We start from the raw sequence: 21,865 nt of genomic DNA, 5'->3' as shown, positions 1-21,865 counted from the left end.
TTCTTGCCTGGGAACTATTAATTAGTTTACAAACATTCTAACCTTGGCATAATCCTACAAGTTTTGCCAAAAGGGTCTATAACACTTGTGGACTAAAAAGAGTAATTTCAGCCTATAAATGAAAAACTAGAGGGGATCAGAAATAATACTTAGTTTCATATAATTGAAAATAGCTCCCCTAATCTCCCAGGAAATGTTCTTTTTATCATAGAAGTTATGTAGACCCAAATCAGTTGTCAGCAAATGACTAATTTTTCTTTAAGATACAGCAATGAGAATGAACAATGCTGAGTGCATCAGTACCACTGCACAAGATTCTTTAACTATGAATATTTTTTAATTTTTAAAAATGAGTGTAGCTGATATACAATGTTACATTAGTTTCAAGTGTACAGCACAGTGATTTGACAGTCTATCATTATACTATGCTCACCACTCACTGTGGCTATCATCTGTTACCATACAATGCTATTACAATATCACTGACTATATTCCCTATGCTGTGCCTTTTATTCCCATTAACTATGAATTTTTAAAATCCATATCCCCCACAGTGATATCTCAAAAACACAGTTTATTAAAATAGCCCCATATTGGAAGGTCATTACCAAAAGAAAGACATGTTTCTTATTTCCATAGGTTCTGGCAGAAAATGGAAATAGTTCCTTATTGTATTTAATATTTTATTATATTATATACAATAAGTTTATTATAGTGTATTTATAAATTATAATTTATTGTACAGTTGAAAAACAAAGATAGAAGTATGATGTGTTCATTTATAAAATACAAATGCTTTGTACCTGTGCATGATATAACATAGCTGGTTCAGGATACTGGAATCTAGGCTGAGAAGAGCAGAATAGAAGATCCCCAGAGGAAACAACACCACTAATGGAAGGTTGTAATTTATATATATGTCACACACCTTTTGGGAAGAATGATAACATCAGTATATAGATTATTCCCCAGATGCCCTCAACCAATTTCACACAAAGAATTAGCAACAGAGAATAAGCAATAACAGAACATAAAATTTGGGCCTGCCTAATTCATAAATAGAATAGGTAGCCACAAGCCTGCTTAAAAATGTACCTCACTAAACATCACACTTGCCATAGAGGATTATTTCTACAAGGTCATTACTAAAATATTCTATTTTTTCTGGGAAGAGATCTTCAAGTTGGGAAGAAAGGGGAAGGGAGCACTTCTTTCACCTTAAGTCCCATTAATACTGATTTATCATATTAGTTAGCTGTCAACCTGGAAAACAAAGGAGCATGTTTCTGCATAAATATATAACACAAGACAAGTAGTGCAGGGAGGAAGCCAGGAAAACTGAGATTAGTGGGTACTTCTAGGATAATAGTTCTGTCCACATCAAATAGTTTATAAAACAATCAAAGAGGGCGCCTGAGTGGCTCAGTTGGTTAAGCGACTGCCTTCGGCTCAGGTCATGATCCTGGAGTCCCTGGATCGAGTCCCGCATCGGGCTCCCTGCTCAGCAAGGAGCTTGCTTCTCCCTCTGACCCTCCCCTCTCTCATGTGCTCTCTCTCTCTCATTCTCTCTGTCTCAAATAAATAAATAAAATCTTTAAAAAAAAAATCAAAGAAGACCAGAATTATAGGTACTATGAGAAATAAGGTGGTTGAAAGGTGGAAGTGGAGAGCTGAAGAAACATCAGGGTGTTTTTTTTGTTGTTTTTTTTTTTGCCAGGGGTCTGGGATGTACAATGAATGAGCAAAAAGTGATGCTAGAGACAGACTCTGTCTAGGGTCAGCATTCTTCCAAGGAATGTCCACTGAAGCAGTTCCTGAACCTTCACAAAATGCACTTGTTTATCCACTTTATGAAAGTCAGTTATTCAGGTGAGAATATGATCATTAACTTCAAAATAAGTAGCTTATTTTAACTATGCTAATAAGGTCAAAACCCAACTAAGAGTTGTACATAAAATTTAAATAACAGAGCAGTAAAGCAGATAGCCATCACAAAAATCTAAATAGAAAAAAATGGGATGTGTACTACCTTCTCATAGAAATCCAAAATAAAGTGCAGTAAGAAAGTACTGTTGTTTTCCAAGCGCATTGCAGTAGTGGACAGCCGCCCCACGTACTGAATCAGTTCAGACACAGAGTTCATGGATCCACCTAAAGTTGTCTCTCTGCAATAAGAAATCGTGACATTTGGATACACATTAGCAAACGTTTTCACAATTTCCAAGCTAGAGGTAAATAATACATAGCAACAAGTTGCTGAGGATTTCAGAAAACGATCAGTGCTCCAATGTATAACTGATTTTTTTTTAAACCACAGTGATTAACCATAAAACTACACAGTCTCCAGAGAATCATTAAGATCAATTCACAGAACATCCTCAGCAACCACTCTACTAAATACCAGAGAAATAAAGGATTATGCTCCAGAAAGACTTTAGATAATATTACCAATGTCCAGGAACCACAGCATTTAGCAAATTAGTTTCTGAATATACAAATCAAGACCCAGTTTTACCTGAATTCCTGAGCTGAAATGCTATTAAAAATATTTTCACTTTAACTGAAATTCAGTTCAATCCTAACACTAAATTAGAAAAATTTTTGGCATCTTTCTATCTTCCACTAAAAACCAAATGTGGATATTTCATATTCTTCCCAAATCAATGAACTGTGTCTCTTTAAATCACACATGGGTATAACTGGTTCAATTCATCCATCTACTCACCCCTGTCCTTCAATCCACTGTTGAGTGGATTAGGAAAAGACCTAGAAATGTGATTTCATAGCTTTACCCTCTGATCTAGGTAGCCAACAGTGGTTATGCACAAGAAATAAAGAACAGCATATATAGTCTTAGAGCCAGAGAAATGATGACTCTACCACGACCCACCACCGTGATGGCTCAGTGCCAGAGTGAGCAGGGAAAGATTAGGAGATCATTCACATAGGTGGGCATCCATATAGTCAGCTGGCCATTTGCAAACTATGTATTAACTATGATTTTTGGCAGCACCAGGCAAATGTGTCTGAAATAATTTGAACAGTGATGACGGCTCAGAACATCATCCTCTGAAGTCTTTCTCCACAGGACACCAGAGGCATTTTGGATGAAACAATTCCTTATTCAGGATTGCCTCCTACTCCCCACCCACAGTAATACGTTTACCATCCTTGGCTCCCACCTACTAAATAATGGTAGCACACTCTTCCCATTCACTGCACCAACCAAAAATGCCCAATGAAGAACCACTTCTGAGAACGGTTTCCTACCCTTCTCTCCTTGTGATCTACAACTACAATTTAGTCCCTCTTTGACAGTCATGTGGCATATGGTCATGAGAGGGACATGGCGTTACATCCGTATCTCCAAAATAAAAGGAGTTACTGAGAACCTAAGAACTGTATTATAGATAGCAGCTCTTTCTGCCCCCTGGTCCTGTCCCCGTGCTGTAATAAAACCACCATTTTGTACCCAAAAAAACCCCTGTATTAAAAAATGCCAAATGGTATTATGACATTAAAGTTATCTACATTTATGTCCATTTGCTTAAGAATTTTAGAAAACAAAGTTTTTATTTTTTTAAAGATTTTTAAAAAATTTTATTTGAGAGAGCAAGAGCGAGCAAGATAGTGAGAGAGTGAGAGAGAGAGAGAGAGAGCACAAGTGGGGTGAGGGGCAGAGGGAGAAGCAGAGTCCCCCACCAAGCAGGGAGACCAATGCGTGACTCAATCCCGGGACTCCTGGATCATGACCCGAGCCGAAGGCAGATGCTCAACAGACTGAACCACCCAGACACCCAACAAAGCTCCTTTTAAAATGCCCTCCCATGATGTTATGAGCACTGGGTACTATATAAGGCTGATGAATCACTGAACTCTACCTCTGAAACTAATTGACATACATGTTAATTAATTGAATTTAAATAAAAATAAATAAATGCCCTCCCAAAATTTAGGACACTAATTTAAAAAGGCTCCTAGGATTTTTGGAAATACAGAAATTGTAAAGCTCCTATATCGGGGTGCCTTAAGACTTCCATTGCAAAGTGCCCGAAGATTATAAACTCAAACATACTATCCTTAATAGAATTGGGATGTTTGAAGAGGCTAAACATTTAATTTATGATCGTGGTTCTCAAACTTTAGCTAGCACCAAAATCATGAGAGCTTTTGTTAAAACACAGATTACCAGAATTTACTTCAGTAGGTCTAGGTTAAGGCCTGCGACTTTGCATCTCTAACAAGTTCCCAGTGATGCTGATGCTACTGGTCCAGGGACCTGACTTTGAGAAGCACAGCCTTACAAGATGCTTTCACTACTCATAATGCTCCATTTCCTTCTAAAAGTAACCAGACATACATGATCTATGGACACACTGCAATAATGAATATGAAGAACTAAAAACAATTTCCAGGCAACTCCCAAAAAGCTTCTATTCACCATGCTCCTCTCAAAGTAAGAGATCACTAAAAGGATAACACATAGAAAAGTAGGAGCTAATCTACCAAGCTAACCACTAACTACGTGCAACTGAAGCTAAGGGATCCTTATACTTATAAAGTAAGACTATGACTGATAATATAGGGAATTTGAATGCTGATTAGATATTTAAAGATATTAAGAACTATTGGTTCTTTATAAGACAGACAAAGAAAGACAAATACCATGTCACTTATATGTGGAAAAACAAAACAAGTGAATAAAGAAACAAAAAACCAGAAACAGACTCATAAATACAGAGAACTGATGGCTGCCAGAAGAGATGGAGGTGGGGGTGGGGGCAAAACAGGTGAAGGGGATTAGGGATTAGGAGGTATAATAACTTCCAGTTATAGAATAAGTCACAGGGTTGAAAAGTACAGCATAGGGAATATAGTCAATAATATAGCAGTAACTTTGGTGATAAATGGTAACCACATTTATCATGGTTAGTACTGTGCCAATATACAGAATTGTCAAATCACTATGTTGTACACTAATAAAATATTGCACATCAACTGTATTTCAATTAAAAATGTTTTTAGGGCACCTGGTTAGCTCAATTGGTTAAGTGTCTGCCTTCAGCTCAGGTTGTGATCCTAGGGTCCTGGGATCAAGTCCCGCACTGGGCTCCCTGCTCGGCGGGGAGTCTGCTTCTCCCTCTCCCTCTGGTCTTTCCCCTGCTCGTGCTCTCGCTCATCTCTCTCTCTCAAATAAATAAATAAAATCTTAAAAAAAAAAGTTTTTAAATGGTGATAAAATGAAGCTATTAATTCATTTGGTGTTATACTGGTTATACAGCTGAAATGATGTCTGGGTTTTGCTTTTTGCTTAAGAAAATCTAGAGGGCGCCTGGGTGGCTCAGTTGTTAAGCAACTGCCTTCGGCTCAGGTCATGGTCCCAGGGTCCTGGGATCGAGTCCCATATCGGGCTCTCTGCTCCGCGGGAAGCCTGCTTCTCCCTCTCCCACTCCCCCTGCTTGTGTTCCCTCTCTCGCTGTGTCTCTCTATGTCAAATAAATAAATAAAATCTTTAAAAAAAAAAAAAAAAGAAAATCTAGAACAAAGGAAGAAGAAAGTGAGGAGTATTAGAAATTAAAAAAAATTAGAGGCACCTGGGTGGCTCAAGTTAAACATCTGACTTCAGCTCAGGTCATAATCTCGGGGTCCGGGATCATGCCCCGAGTCAGGCTCCCTGCTCCCTCTCCCTCTGGCCGTCTCCCAGCTTGTGCGTGTGCATGCTCTCTCTCTCTCAAATAAATAAATAAATAAAATCTTAAAAAAAAAATTAATCATGACCTGGTAACTGCTGAAGTTAGATGATGCATATATAGGGGCTACACTGTACAATTTTCTATACTTTTTTTTTAAAGATTTTATTTGGGGTGCCTGGGTGGCTCAGTCGGTTAAGTGCCTGCCTTCAGCTCAGGTCATGATCCCAGGACCCTGGGGATTGAGTCCTGCATTGGGCTCCCTGCTGGGCGGGAAGTCTGCTTCTCCCTCTTTCCACCCACCTCTCCCCACTCCCCGCTCGCTCTCTTTCGCAAAAATAAATATAATCTTTAAAAAAATAAAATATTATATTTATTTATTTTAGAAAGAGAGCATGAGCAGGGGCAAGGGCAGAGAGAGAGAGAATCCCCCTATTTTCTGTACTTTTGATTATATTTGCAATTTTCTACAACAGAACATTTTTAAAAATTAATGTTAAAGAATAATGTGGCTGATAATATAGGAGAAACAAAAGATTTTAGTAGAAAGAGTCAAAGCACACCTTTAATAATAATCAACATAATGGAAATCTGGGGCTCTTTCTTTATTCCAAAGTGAAAATAATGTATATAGTCAATTAATTGACTGATTAATATATATAATCAAAAGACACCAAAGAAACAAAAAAAACCCCACAAAACTGTACAGCAAAGTTACAGATTTTCCTAGCCATTATCAGACTGACTTTACATTTAAGTAAGAACATGTTTTATAAAGTGAGCTAAACTGAACGGAAGCCAAAGATGTAAGTTCTAATGTCATCTCTCCAATGTTTTGCTACAGTAACTCTTGCAAGTCACTTAGAGGCTTAGGGTTTGCTGATTTACAGAACTGAACTTGAAGAACTACCCTTCCTCACAGGATTGTAGGGAGAAACGAAAAGTAACAAAAAAATTTTTAGAAAACTATGACTAAGCATTTACAATAAGGTCTCATGCCACACTATTAAATTCTATATGCAAACATTTTTGTACAGATCATCTCTTGTGGAGTGTTGTATGAGAACTCACAGAGGACTGTTCATCACAGGTTTCATGTGGATGTCTGCAGAAAGCCACAACAGCCAATTCTGCAGTAGTTCTTTCAGACTCTGGAGAACACTACACTGAGAAGGCAAAACGAAACAAAAATCATTCATAAAATCATTCAGACACACTTTAGTGTTGAGAACTAACAAATTAAACCAGAGGCTTAGAGGTGGAAGGGACCGTGGAGATGACTGCATCCAGCTCTTGGGTTCTGCATCAGAGCCCAATAGCTGCTACTCCAGCCTGATCAGTCTCCAAGAGACAGATGAATGTGAGTACAAGTTTATTTTGCCATTTTCTCTACAAGACTGCCCCCAGCTTATCAGCCCAGGAACAGACTCTCGTTTCTCTAAATTACATTCATTTATAACATATATTACATCTCCAAATACAGTATCACCCACTCCTTCCTGTCTCCCCTCAGAGATCCTTTGAAGTTGCTATGGAAATGAGTTGCCTATCCTTTTCACCTTGTGTCACAACTATAATTTACTCCCTTTTTGACAGTCATAAAATTTATCTCACCTTCTGTAACTGGAAAACAAACAATTCTAGTCTTTCCTTTCTCAGGCTTTGCCTTGATTTCTCAGGGCCTCATTTACATACAAATACAGTCTTGATGGAGATGTGCCCAGAGCATTCATGAGGATAAATCTATAAATTTGAAAGCTCTCCATATCATCCCAAAACCTAATATAGGAAACCTTTATTACATATCCTTAACAAATAATGGCCTAGATACTATTTGAGTATCTCCAGTGATAGGATGCTCACTTCATAGAACAGTTCAATTAATACTTTTTAAAGAAACTGACACCTTGAATTCAGGTTATAAATATGTTCAAGTTGAAAGTGACCTTGGAATCACCTAAAACAATGTTCTATTTTAGTGTCAGTCAAGGATTTGAACATTTGAAAAGGTAGTCAGTATTACTGTCATATTCAGAAAACTTAAATCCTTTTATTTCCCACTCACCTATTCTAATCCACCCAGTCACCACATTAAAGTAATAAGACTTTTGTTTATGAGAGGAATGTGGGTTAAAAAAAATGTTGAGAAGCACAGATCTAACCTACATATGAAACTTCTCTACATAAATATCCCCAGTAGATATAGCCATCAAGCCTATGCCTAACCTACTCTAACACCAAGAAATATACTAAGGAAATATACTATGTCCCAAGGTCATTTATTTCATTTTTAGTTTGCTCTACCTGTAAAAAGATACTGCCCTATATCTAATCTTGCCTCCTGAAGTCAGACAGGCTTCTGCTCTTTCCATGGGACAATCCATCAATTACTTGAAGGGACCCACAAAATCTTAGACCTCCAGGCAAAATATCCCTGCTTCCTTTACTATACCAAGCTAGAAATCGTAAAGTCATCTAGTGTCCTTCATGCATTACTTCATCACCAAATCCTATCTTTTTTTTTTTTTTCAAAATGTCCAACTTTTCCATCTCCTTCCAATCCCACTGTAACTACCTTAGCCCAGGCCTTCAGATCTCTAAGATTACTTTATCCTCCTAGTCAGTCTTCTTTACTCTAGTCTCATCTCCCAAACCCCAATTCTTTCTCGATGGCTGCCAGACCCTTGTTATTTAAGTACTCTATCCATTATATCTATCTGCCCTCAAAAAACTGTGTATGGCAAAGGAATAACAGCATGTAACAAGGTCATAAAAAATGGTCAAACTCCTTCCTTTCATCCAGTAACTTTATTCCTGGAAATGTATGCTGACAGAATAAAGAAATCTGTACTATGAAGATGATCGATATAGTTCTCTATTCCTACAAAGAAACAAATTAGAAATAATAATAGAAAAAAATTAATTCTGGTATAACATCTATGGACTATGACTAGATATCTGACTATATTTGACGAATTTTGTATTCTGGTTTTTAAATTTATGTCCACTGTTTTTGTAATTATACAGGAGACATAAATCAATGTGGAAAGAAATTAGAAAATTAACACGCCACAATGAAAATAGCATTGTTACAGTAGATTTGTGGAATTTTCTCAGTTCAAAATTCTTCAGTGAAAAAAGTTGTTTGCTGATAGACATAACTGGCTAAGCACAAACAAAAGCACTGAAAATGTGAAAATATTTTAATAGACTTTTAAAAATACTATTTATTATATTAAACTGGATAATCAAGCTATACAATAGCTAAAGTAATAATAATTTATTTAAAAACTCATAAACTATACTCTGGTTTCTCTTCAGATCATATAATCTTTTGCCTTTTAAAAGCCTCATAAACTGGGGTACCTGGGTGGCTCATTCAGTTGAGCATCTGACTCTTGATTTCGGCTCAGGTCTTGATCTCAGGGTCATGAGATAGAGCCCCACATTGGGCTCTGTACACAGTGTAGAGTGTGCTTAAGATTCTCTCTCTCCCTCTTCCTCTGCTCCCCCCCCCACATAAATTTAATATAATAATAATAATAATAATAATAATAATAATAATAATAATAATAAAAGCCTCATTAACTGAATCTTTAGCTAATTCTACTACATGTCACATTGCTGTTATCCTTAGCCACCTCCCAAAATGAAAGACCCTCTGGTCACTTATCCTTTCTTATACTGTATTTTCTGTGCTTGTTTCCCCCTTTCATCAATCTCATCTTTCCCAAATCTTTCAATTAGAGTTTCCAGAACTTCTATTCCATGGTAATCTAAACCTATACCTTCAATATTCTTCAGAGTATGCTTTCTGTCTTATTATAGTCAGATCCTGGCTTTCCCTCACCACCCAAGGACAATGTTTCCTCTGAATACATTTCCATATCCCACTTCAACATCTGGAGGTAAGCACTGCCCTTGCTTCCCACTGCATACATGAATATAAGTCTCTTCTTTGAGACGGTAAATATAAAATCAAAATGACTCTCCCTTTAAGAAAAAAGAAATCTGGTTCTACCTCCACATTTCACTAAACTGCTCACAAAAGTAGCACGAAACTTCTGTATTATCAATTTCAAAAGAAACTCTTTGGTCCTTATCTTTCTGGATCTTCCTGGGATATATGGCAACATTATTCCTTCACTACTTCTTGATATCCTGTATTCCCTTTGTTTCTTTGGCACTGTTGTTCTTCTGGTTCTTTTCATACCTCTTGAGAAGGTTCTTTCACAGACTCATCTTTTTATTTTATTTTATTTTTTTGAGATTGTATTTGAGTTATTTTTTTTATTATGTTGTTAGTCACCATACAGTACTTCATTAGTTTTTGATGCAGTGTTCCATGATTCATTGTTTGCATATAACACCCAGTGCTCCTCGTAATACATGCCCTCCTTAATACCCATCACTGGGCTAACCCATCCCCCCATCACCCTCCCCTCTGAAACCCTCAGTTTGTTTCCCGGAGTCCATAGTCTCTCATGGTTCATCTCCCCCTCTGATTTCCCCCCCTTCATTTTACCCTATGACCCAGCAATTGCACTACTGGGTATTTACCCCAAAGATACAGATGTAGTGAAAAGAAGGGCCCTATGCACCCCAACGTTCATAGCAGCAATGTCCATAATAGCCAAACTGTGGAAGGAGCCGAGATGCCCTTCAACAGACGAACGGATAAAGAAGATGTGGTCCATATATACAATGGATTATTACCCAGCCATCAGAAAGGATGAATACCCACCATTTGCATCGACATGGATGGAACTGGAGGGGATTATGCTAAGTGAAGTAAGTCAAACAGAGAATGTCAATTATCATATGGTTTCACTTATATGTGGAACATAAGGAATAGCATGGAGGACATTAGGAAAAGGAAGGGAAAACAGACTCACCTTTTTAGCTAAGAATACTGAGTATTCCCGAGTTCTGTCCTTGGCCCACCAACTGTTTCCTTTCCTGTATCCCTTTTTCTCTGCAGACTCCCATTCTCAAATATAAATATATGTATGTGTGTATAAATGTATGCATACTTATTAGGTTAGACCATATGAAATTGCCATTGATCAAAATCTTTGACCTATAAAAATGGCAATTTCGTATGGTTCAACCTAGTATTTAGAGATAAACAGCTCTCTAGATTGGTGGAATAAGAGAAAAGATAAAAAATAACCCAATTATAAGATAGGAAGAAAATCACAAAAGGCTGCAAAATGAAGTCCCTAAAAATGCATTAGCTGGGAGAAGTGGTATGTACTGTCACGTGAATGATGATATTGGTCAGGTAGTAAGTACAAATAATATAAATAAACCTCAAATCCAAGTTATTGTGACAGGTAATTAATAAAGTGCCATTTGAATATGACAAACACTAACCAGGACAAAACATTTTCCTGTAAACGTGGCCAACAGTAAGTGATTTAAGGGGAAAACAATGTTACAAAAGAAACACTGCTTTTATCGTCATTCTTCTGGAATAGGAATAACCATTCTATACAAAGTGGTTCTCAAACTCACTTGGGTAAAACTCTTGGAAACCACAGTGGTCTTTTTGGGGAATACCCCAAAATAGTAACACATTTTATCATATAAGGTTGGAACAATTTTATTAGCAGAAAATGAGTATGTTCTAAATATACAATATGAATGTCAAAGGGGTTTTGCTTGCTTTGGCCATTATTGTATTCCCAGTGTTAAGAAGGGCATCTAGTACATGGTAGGTTCTCAATAAATATTTGTAAAATAAGTCTATCTATAAAAATATCAACCGCAACAATCTAAGTATGGTTAAGCATTTCCCACTTTGTTTTTATTAACACTAATTTGCCACCTGTTCATTCACTTTGTCATCTGCTACAAGTGGAACAGTTCAGGAAAATTGTACGCAACAAAATCTTTAAAACAGAATATTCTATGCATTAACTTTGATCTGAGTAATGCAGCACCTCAAGTCCAGGTCCAAGGGAATCCTGCTGGAAAACCACCGCTTCAGTATGGGTTTGGAATCATGTACCACTGGCCATAAAACAATACTTCCTATTCAGTCTAAGCAAGACAGTTTTTTTTACCTTGAAATAAATGGTTGATGTAAAGAAGAGCTGTGCTAGATGGTCAAAAAGAAGTGGTTTCAGCTCTAGGAATTAAAAAAAAAAAGATTATTCAAGATTATTTTAATTAATATTACACTGAATTAAAGGACCCCAAATTTTCATGATACATACCAGAGAAGCTACTAAAAGGAATCCAGCTCACAAGTTGAAGGAACTGTGATCGACAACAGAAGCCATCCCAGAGAGGAAGGCTCTTGTACAGGAATGTTTCACAGGAATAAAACCCCTCCTATAACAAAAGTCAACAGTAAAAACTCATATGAAACTCCTCAGTCCATAACTACTCTCTAAACAACCAGTTTATTCTGTGCTATAGTTGTTTTACTCTTAGACTAAATTTTTTGTCATCAGTATAATAAAAGCCTTGGGTTAGGTGCCAGAGTTCCTCATAAAAAGGACCAGATAATTAATGTTTAGACACATTACCACCTTCATCAACATACTTCTCAAATACCATAAAATATCAAGTGGAAAGAAGGTAAAAAGTCAAGTAATGGAATATTTTTAAAGATAAATGAAATTGTACTACTCTGGAGTATATGCAGTCTCTTGAGCAGTCCATAAAATGTATACAATGTTTGGGCGCCTGGGTGGCTCAGTCAGTTAAGTGTCCAACTCTTGATTTCGGCTTAGGTCATGATCTCAGGATCATGGGATCAAGCCCTGTGTAGGGCTCTGCAGTCAGAGGGGAGTCTGCTTGTCCCTCTCCCTCTGCTCCTCCCCCTGCTCAACTCACTCTCTTGCAAATAAATAAATGAAATCTTTTAAAAAATGTATACAATGTTATAATAGGGCTATAATTTCTCTAGAGGCCATAGACTAAATCCAAACTCTGGGCAGCTCCATCTGAAGGAACACTTGAGTGTGTAGACTGCTTATGCTTTCACCGAAGATCCAGAGCTTTCCTTTTTTTTCCCCCTGTGTAAATAATGGCATACACCAGGACTCCATCCTAGACTTTCTTCTCATGACATGAATTATCTGGACAATCTCATCTATAATATAGCTAAAACCACCACCTATATCATGAGGAGTCCTAAAGCTATATCTCTAGCTCAAATCTCATTCCTCAGCTCTAGACTCATTACCTAACTACTGGATATGACCTTTTAGATATCCCACAAGCATCTTTTAAGTCAAATTTCTGGGCGCCTAGGTGGCTCAGTCGGCTAAGCGTCTGACTTTGGCTCACGTCATGATCCCAGAGTCCTAGGATTGAGCCCCCTGTATTGGGCTCCCGACTCAGAGGGGAGTCTGCTTGTCCCCTGCCCGTCCCCCTGCTCATGTTCTCTCTCTCAAATAAATAAATAAAATCTTCAAAAAACAAGTCAGATTTCTTTCCTTCCAAGCCTGTTCCTTCTACATCCCCTTTCTTACCTCCCAAGCAGGAAACCTAAAAGTCAACCAAAATGTATCCCTTTATCCTCACCACCATAATCCACATCCAACTTCCAATTCAATGGTTTCACATCAAATCCTTAAGATTTAGTCAACACATTGTGCATCTCTTTTGTACCAGGTACCAAGCTAAATACTTGTACATGAAGAAAAGTTAGACATGGTTCCCACCAGCTGGGAGCTCATAATATGTGGAAAAACAGATCTGAAAGTGCCATGATACAGGTAAACACAGTGAACTAAAGAAGCATATAAAACAAACATCTAAACCAGATGAGGATGATGAGTATAGGCTTCCTGATGGTGCTGATAACTGAGCTGCAGCTTAAAGTACAACTAGGGTTACTTACGTATGCCAAATAATTAATTGGCTAGAACATTAAAAAATATTTGTTGATTATGAGAACACAGTAACCCTATGAGATCTATGTTAGCAGCTAATTCAATTAGTTGAATGCATTCAATTACATCTTCAGTTTGTTCTCTTACAGGCCTTTCTCTCTTATTTGCATAATTTAACAAATTCTTTCCTCAAATCCAACAGTACAGAGATAAACGTCAGTTCAACTCAACTCTATTTATAACGAGTTTTGAATTGAGCAAATACTATTTACAAATGATGCCGAGCACTAAAGAAAAGATATTCAATGGGTATCGAAATAAATTTTAGTAAGAAGTGGTGGAGCGTATATGAAGAAAGTGGAATCTTACTTGTAAGAAGCACTCTGCCCTGATGATAGTGTCCAGGAAGTTGGTAAATTCTTTTCCATGTTCATAATTATTCATCTTGTACCAAATACACTCTGGAGCAGAAATATTAAACATAAGTATATGGGTACATGACAATAAAAACTATACAAAACATAATTACCACTACTCTAAAGTGACATGACAAATATAAACAAGTAATCAGTCTTATATACCCTAACCAACTTGCACTGCAGACTGTAACATGTATGTGGAAATGACAGTGAAATGATCCTCTAGTACTTAATGATATAGGGAAAGCTTATAGTGAAAAAATTAGTAAAATTGACATATAATAAATGTGATTAGCTTAAGTCACATAGTAGTCCAAGAGACTATACATGTATGAATTAAAAGTTTAAGAACACCCCAAATTTCAACTAGGGTGAGCTGGGGATAATCTCAGAGTGGTAGAACTATAGTAAGTGGTAATCTAATTATATCATATCCTATCTAAAGAAAAACTGAGCAGGAAAAGGAGAGTTAGCCTGGAACCAACTAAAACCAACTTTAAATACTTGAAGAGTTAGGAGTTGCTTACCCAGGAAAGAAACAATCTGGTCAACAGAAATATGATCTCTAGAAAAACTGACCCCCTTGGAGGAATGAAATGATCAGGCTTTATTTACTATGGCCTGGATGAAAAACTCCCTTACTGCTCTTTCCTTCAATTCTGTAATTAAGAAATCTTCTAATGACTAATTTGGCTCCCATCTATACTGATAGCAGAGAGGAGATACTATTGTTGGCAGACATGAACATTTTGGTCACCAAAAAGAATTACTTCTATTATGAAATAGTAAGTTGATATTCTGACTTATATATTAGTCTTCTCTGAGTGTGGTTAGCATTAATCTGATGATTCTGGGGCCTGAACAGCAAGTTTCTGGACATACATAGATGAAGAGGCTTTGGACTGATGGTCATCAAAATGGAGCCACCCAGTGAGTTTAGGTGGCCATCCAGCAATGTTTCCTTAACACACCTCCTTTCTTACTGTCTTCTAAAATTACAACAAGGGAAGCATACCGGCTCTGAATATATGATCATCAGAGAAACAGTTACGGCATATGAAGGCTCCTCCTATTTAGAATTTGTCACCCTTATAAAAGATATGAACTATCTTGTTCCTTCCTCATTCACCTAATGCTTTTAAGTAACAATTTTTACCTTCTTGTAATGTTTGACTCAACCAGTGATAGAGTCTCAGTAAGATAGACTCGTCTTTGACACAGTTAATATAGTGAAGTAACAGAGAGTTGTTCAACACTGCACCCATCTGGGAAGGTAGCTGCAAAGAGATATCAATCAGTAAACTGTTAAGTATATGAAAAGTAGGTTACAGCAACGAGGAAATCATCAGAAAGCAAATATATAACAAAAATAAAAGGGTATAAAGATCAAATGGAAAATGCAGATAAGCACATGGTCCAGTCACATACCTCTAAGCAGTGGATGTTCTGTAAGAGTTGAGGGAAGCTTTTAAGCTGCTCTAGTGGAAACGATCCATTGCTACTGAGATAATCAGAAAGAGTCATCCCTTTTTTCCCGCATTCTTTACTGCAGCTACTAGAATTTAGCACTGGTATAACTGAGCAAGAATTCCATTTCTAAAGAAGGAAGACAATAAAACAATCTGTCAATAGACTAAACAGACTACAAACTAAATGTAAAAGCAATTGTTGAGGTGGCTCAATTAATGAAGTCTGAATGTGGTTTGCATAGAATCCTGGGCAATTAAAATGTATTTAAATATCTATAATCTCTTCAAACATCCGAATGGTTATTGTTTGGATTTAAGAAAGCTGCACAAATCATTTGGGGTTTTAGATACTTACTCTTTTTACAGGATGCACCTGAGCTGGACCTAACATCAACTTTAGAGGTTCAGGAGGAGGTCCCTGATTCCTTTGCCTCACAGCAAATAGAGCTGCCTTCCACAGATTCTCTGAATTCTTAAAATAGATCTAAAAAAATTGGATTAAAGTACATGAGCAGGTACCCATAACCCAAAGCAATATAAAATCCCAAACTCTTCATTAATTGAAAGTATATTAATTATGAAACATTTTGAAGCCATGCAAATCCATTTAGGTTTTTTTTTCTGATCAAGAATCTATTAAATACATCAAATAGAATCAAAACAAAGTGCCAATCCCTAAAAAAAACTTTCCAGAAACAGTGCCGCAATACCAGATCTTAAATCAGTATGCTGTGAACATTTCAGTTCAAATCTGCAAATTAACTTAATCAAAATAACATATTTCAATCTCAGTATGATTTTCCACTCCTTAATCCCTTACCTTCTTCCTTGCAGGCAAAGATACAGAAATCAAAGTAGGAGCAAAGAACTTATACAGTGACAATAAAGCCTGGAGATGAGGCTGCATTCCCTGAAATGAAATAAGAGTTTTCAATTTTCAATCCTATGGCATAAGGAAAAAAAGTAACGATAAAGTAAACAGATTAAGCGTATATTCAGACCCTAATTTTACTATGTGATATGGCTATAGGAAGATGCTATTGAAAATCAAAGAATAAATAAACAGACATTTAAATCAACGGTCACAAAACTACCCTCGCCAGCCTGTGGACTTCTCTTTTATGACCTTTTCTCCCGCTTTACTTCTTTATATTTTCTCTCTTCTTCTCTGTCCATGCCTTAGGTCTACCAGTCATACCTGCTAGCATGGCTTACTTTCACTGGTAGCATACTCAGGACTCAAAGTTGATTCATTCTTGATTTAGACAGAAAGGTGGGAAGCCAAGAAAACAGGGTAAAGAAAATATTAAAACCTTATTATCATAATTACTGGAAAATTCACTAGGAAATCTAACAACTGGTATGCAGTAGTCAAGCAGCTTGATAGAACTAAAACAAGTCTTAATAAAAACATTAATTTTATAATGACAAAAGTCATTACTGCTGGATACCTGTGTTAGATATATCTGGCTATCCAGAGAAAGCATACCACTAAAATGAATTACAAGGAAATAACCAAACTGTTTTATTATATTATAATTTTGTTGAATCAAATAGTGTACAAAATAAGGAAGGCAGAAAATGGGGCTTAGAAATACAGTATTCCTATTTTTATAACAGCTTCTTGAAATTAAATTTGTTATAACAAAACCAAAATAATCCAGTTTATCTATGCTGAAATACCTTTCCATCTCTGTACTTATTGTCAATTAGTATCAGTATTTGCTTTGAGTTGGAATGTTTTTTGATAGAGCGTATATTTAGTAGAGGAGAGACCTTTAGAATTTATCATCTAGTTAACTAAACATATCTTGGTTGTTAAAAAGTTGATACTCTCTTTTTTTAAAAAGAATTCCAGTTAAACATGGCATATTGAACATATGGATTTAACTCTGGGTCCTCCCAAAGCCCCACTGAAAACTAAAGGAATGAAAAAGGCATACAGCACAAGTTCAAAGAGAACAAGAGAGGACACAACAGCAAATGAGAGATCCCAACAAGATTTTGGAACCTAGAATGAAAAGGGACAAAGAGTAGCCAACTTAGCAAAAGAGAGAAAACAAAACCTAAAGTAGAACAGAAAAAGGCTCAAAAGCAGCAGATTCAGGTTTGAGAACTCTCAAAAAGGCTCAGGAATTTGAGGGACCAGATACCTCTGAAAAGTGGAGATAGTAGAAGTGCAAGAGGGGCAGAAAACAGGAGGATTGGTTGAAAACCTAAGAAGCAGTTAGAGCCCCAAATTCCTTCACCACACTAACAAACATCAAGGTTTTACTCTCTGAAGATGAAACTGAGTTTAGACAACAGGCACAGCTGAGGGAGGGTACCAGGACCCCTCCTCACCCCCTTCCACTGCTTACATCCCAGAGTGCTAGTAGCCAAGTTTATAACCTGTGATAGTTAATTTTAGGTGTCAACTTGGGTGGGCCCCAGAGTGCTCAGATATTTAGTCAAACATTATTTTGAGTGCTTCTGTGAGAGTGTTTTTAGATGAGATTAATACTTAAATTAGCGGACTTTGAGTAGACTGCCCTCCATAACTGTGTGGCCCTTATTCAATCAGTTGAAGGCCCTTATAGAACAAAAAGACCAGCCTCCCCCAAGCAAGAAGGAATTCTCCGGCAGCCTACTTACAAGACCATCTGTAACACCAGCTCTTTCTGGTTCTACAGCAGACTGCCTTTGGACTCAAACTGAAACATCAGCTCTCTAGGGTCTCCAGCCTGCTGGCCCCCCTGCAGATTATGGACTTGCTAGCTTCATAATCATGCAAGCCAATTCCTTATAATAAATATCCTTCTGTATATCTAGACATGCATCCTATTGGTTCTGTTTCTCTAGAGAAGCCTAATACAACCCCTAGGTAGGAAACAAGAAAATTCCTCTCTGGGAAAAGTGACACAGCCATCTGTGGGGCTCCCCAACGAACATCAAGATCCAACAATGAACAAGTCCTGCTCACATACAAAAGTTTCCAATCACCATTTTAGTTCTTTACTATTAAATATGGACAAACAAGGTTTGCCAGGCATTTGAGAAAGGCCTCTACTGTGAAAGACCAAACTAAAGAAAGGAATTCTGAGGAAGCAGAGAAAAAGCTGGAAATAGGAAAAAAAAAAAAATCATAGCCCAAGTCACATAGGCTCATGCCGCTCATTCTCCCCTCTGTAGAATCCTAGAAACCATCCTTACCAACCCTTAGGATGAGACCTAACTCCCACCCATGTTCCAAAGATTGGTCGCAACAGGGCCTGGTGTGTGTGTGATAACTACATGCCCGCTCCACTTCCCACCATTCATGCTTGCCACAAGAAAGACAATTTCTGTATTTTGTTTCCTTCATGGATTGGGAATTATAGGGTATGAATGGGTATAGAGGGGGTACATGCCTTTGCAGGTGTCAGAAATTCACATATTCAATTTATTTGCTCCAACCTGTAGATTATGCTTGTAACCACTATACATGTTGGGTTACATGTGAGCACACTATGCCTTCTTGGTTTGATATTGTTGGACTTGACCAAATTCACCAAAATTCAGCTAATCAAAACAATTATAAATGCATCTTTATAGGGGCACCTGGGTGGCTCAGTTGGTTAAGCGTCTGCCTTTGGCTCAGGTCATGATCCTAGGGTCCTGGGATGGAGCCCCGCATCAGGCTCCCTGCTCCGCAGGGAGTCTGCTTCTCCCGCTCCCCTCTGACCTTCCCCTTTACTCATGCTCTTGCTCTCTCTATCAAATGAACAAAAAATCTTTAAAAAAATGCATCTTTATAAATGGGCATTGATAATGGAATAATTTAATAATGTACTATATAAAATGTTATTAATGAAGCCATACATTTAATGTCTGGGTTAAAAAAAATTTTTTTTTTAAAGATTTTATTTATTTATTTGACAGAGAGAGGCACAGTGAGAGAGGGAACACAAGCAAGGGGAGTCGGAGAGGGAGAAGCAGGCTTCCTGCAGAGCAGGGAGCCCGATGCGGGGCTCGATCCCAGGATCCTGGGATCATGACCTGAGCCGAAGGCAGACGCTTAATGACTGAGCCACCCAGGCGCCCTGGGTTTAAAATTTTTACACAATCGTGTACTAAATCATTTTCTAAACTTGAACATATGCTGTTGTTTCAGTTAATACAAATCGATAAGATCTTAGTGATGTTAAGGATTTTTGGTATTTTCCTGAAATGCTTTGCTGTTCACATGGAAAAATGTACAACTTTTTCACCATTCATAATACTGTGAAATAAAATTCAATTTGGACAGAAACATTATCACTGATATCTTCAGAGAGCTAAGAGAAGATATTACACTGATAGAACCAAAACAGGGAGCTATGAAACAAGAATGATCATTGAATTGTACTAACAGGAAAGCATGTTATGTGCACTGGAGAATGAATATGCACATGTGTTTGTGTTTTTCATTAAATTTGAATGCCTTCAGGTAGGTTATGCAGGCTCCAGCAGTTAGGATAGACACTACAACTTCCTACTGTCTCATATCCAAAGCTTCACAGACTTCTGTTACCTGACAAGTGTAGTGGAAATAACAATGCAAGAGAGCTGTAAGGACAAGAGATAACGGTCAGGGAATATACTGAAGTTTATGTGTCCAGAAAGGAATGCTTTCCTAGATCACATCCACAAAAACATAACCAAACAAATAAACCAGACATTTTACTTTAATAGAGGAGTAGTTTTTGACTACTCCCTGACACTTGTTTTCCAGCCGTAGCAACCCAGTTCCCTAAACAGTTTTGCTGTTTGCCATCTATGTGTTTTTGCTTATGTTGTTCCCTCTGCCTTTCTCTTCCTCCTTGGCCTAGTTAAATCATATTAATCCCTTAAAATTTCTCTCAAGCATCACCACTCCTCCTTGACTCCAGTACTACTCTGAATTTTTATTCTGTTCACTAAGCTCCTCAGACAGTAAGTTCCTTGAAGATCATGACTCATTCAATTTTATATCCCCAAAGCCCAGTAACACACAGAGTACACTGGCCAATTTTAGGGCTTTTTGGTACTCACCATTTTGGCCTGAAGATCAAGCAGTTTTCTCACGCGAAATGGTTTAACTAGAAAAGGTAAAGAAAAGTACAGTGCATGGGGTTCAGAATAAAAATAAACCATGTGGCTCATACACCATCTTCTTACAACACATCAAAAATACAAACACCCTGTTCAGTTAAACCAGTAAGCAGATACTCTAAGATAAAAGTACTAAAAAACAATTCCCACAAAATCTTGGCATAGAACTATGCTACTAGTTAACTTTATAAAGGCCAATACAAATGCTAATTCCACAGAGTAAATGTAATGCAACTGGAATGAAAATACTCACCATTCTCTTTTCTGGTAAGTAAATATAACAAATGGCAGACATAAGGGCACTGTTAAAACATAAAAAAATTAAAAAGAGAAATGACAATATATCTTGAACAGAGTGGCAACACATTTTCCTCAAATGTCAATCTTCTGATTAAGTAAAAAGGCCTCAGGATTTTGTTGAACAATAATTCTAAAAGCTTCCCTTTTTCATACTACAACATAGTGGTAAAAGCCAATAGTGTTAATTGGTACCTCATTATACCATTTTTAAGTTACTTTTGGAATATAGAAACACTGCAGACAATTTGAAAACGGAAGAAGATCCTCCTAACAAAAGTTCATGTATTCCTTCCAGTAGTCCATATTTATTAAGATACAAAGTTAAAACTTTTATCTTGATTCCCCACTCAAAAGCATTTTCCTGGGGCACCTGGGTGGCTCAGTCGGTTAAATGTCTGCCTTCGGCTCAGGTCATGATCCCAGGGTCCTGGGATCGTGCCCTGCGTCAGGCTCCCTGCTCAGCAGGGAGTCTGCTTCTCCCTCTCGCTCTGCTCCTCCTCCCTGTTTTTGTTCTCTCTCTGTGTCAGATAAATAAAATCTTTAAAAAAAAAAAAAAGCATTTTTGGCGCCTGGGTGGCTCAGTTGGTTAAGCGACTGCCTTCGGCTCAGGTCATGATCCTGGAGTCCCTGGATCGAGTCCCGCATCGGGCTCCCTGCTCGGCAGGGAGTCTGCTTCTCCCTCTGACCCTCCCCCCTCTCATGTGCTCTCTCATTCTCTCTCTCTCAAATAAATAAATCTTAAAAAAAAAAAAGCATTTTCCCATGTTGTTTGGTCTTCAAATGATCATTTTCAATGATGTTAACATTCCAGGGAGTGGACATACCATAACTTATTTAACCATTTAGTTCTGTTTGGCAAATAACATACACTCAATAAATCTGTTACTTCAGTTGCTGAATGATTGGTTCCTTTGTACCATTTCATTTTGAGGGTCCACTTCTTGAGGTTTTATTCTAGACCAGGGGACAGCAAACTACAGTTCACATGTTTTAGTAAATCAAGTTTTAGTAGAACATAGCCACACACGTTCATTTATGAATCATCT

General features: G+C 37.4%; 1 protein-coding gene across 3 annotated transcripts in view; it reads right to left on the bottom strand.

Annotated features, from left to right (window-relative positions):
• CENPI (centromere protein I) overlaps positions 1-21,865 on the bottom strand; it is a 65,964-nt gene that overhangs the window by 25,921 nt on the left and 18,178 nt on the right. For all 3 annotated transcript variants that reach the window (XM_064574343.1, XM_045880510.3, XM_064574345.1), the window contains exons 6-17: positions 20,773-20,821; positions 20,460-20,506; positions 16,249-16,338; positions 15,784-15,912; positions 15,388-15,555; positions 15,116-15,236; positions 13,910-14,001; positions 11,912-12,029; positions 11,759-11,823; positions 6,762-6,856; positions 2,030-2,165; positions 804-928 (exon numbers count right to left, since the gene is read on the bottom strand). In XM_064574343.1, coding sequence (XP_064430413.1) covers positions 804-928; positions 2,030-2,165; positions 6,762-6,856; positions 11,759-11,823; positions 11,912-12,029; positions 13,910-14,001; positions 15,116-15,236; positions 15,388-15,555; positions 15,784-15,912; positions 16,249-16,338; positions 20,460-20,506; positions 20,773-20,821 — 1,235 coding nt within the window. The remainder of the gene's footprint in view (positions 1-803; positions 929-2,029; positions 2,166-6,761; positions 6,857-11,758; positions 11,824-11,911; positions 12,030-13,909; positions 14,002-15,115; positions 15,237-15,387; positions 15,556-15,783; positions 15,913-16,248; positions 16,339-20,459; positions 20,507-20,772; positions 20,822-21,865) is intronic.

The sequence above is a fragment of the Mirounga angustirostris genome, unplaced genomic scaffold (genome assembly GCF_029215605.1).
Source record: "Mirounga angustirostris isolate CCGP_5_RB_7025 unplaced genomic scaffold, mMirAng1.0.hap1 SCAF_11, whole genome shotgun sequence".
Lineage (NCBI taxonomy): Eukaryota > Metazoa > Chordata > Mammalia > Carnivora > Phocidae > Mirounga > Mirounga angustirostris.
This window is presented reverse-complemented; position numbering and strand designations above follow the sequence as displayed.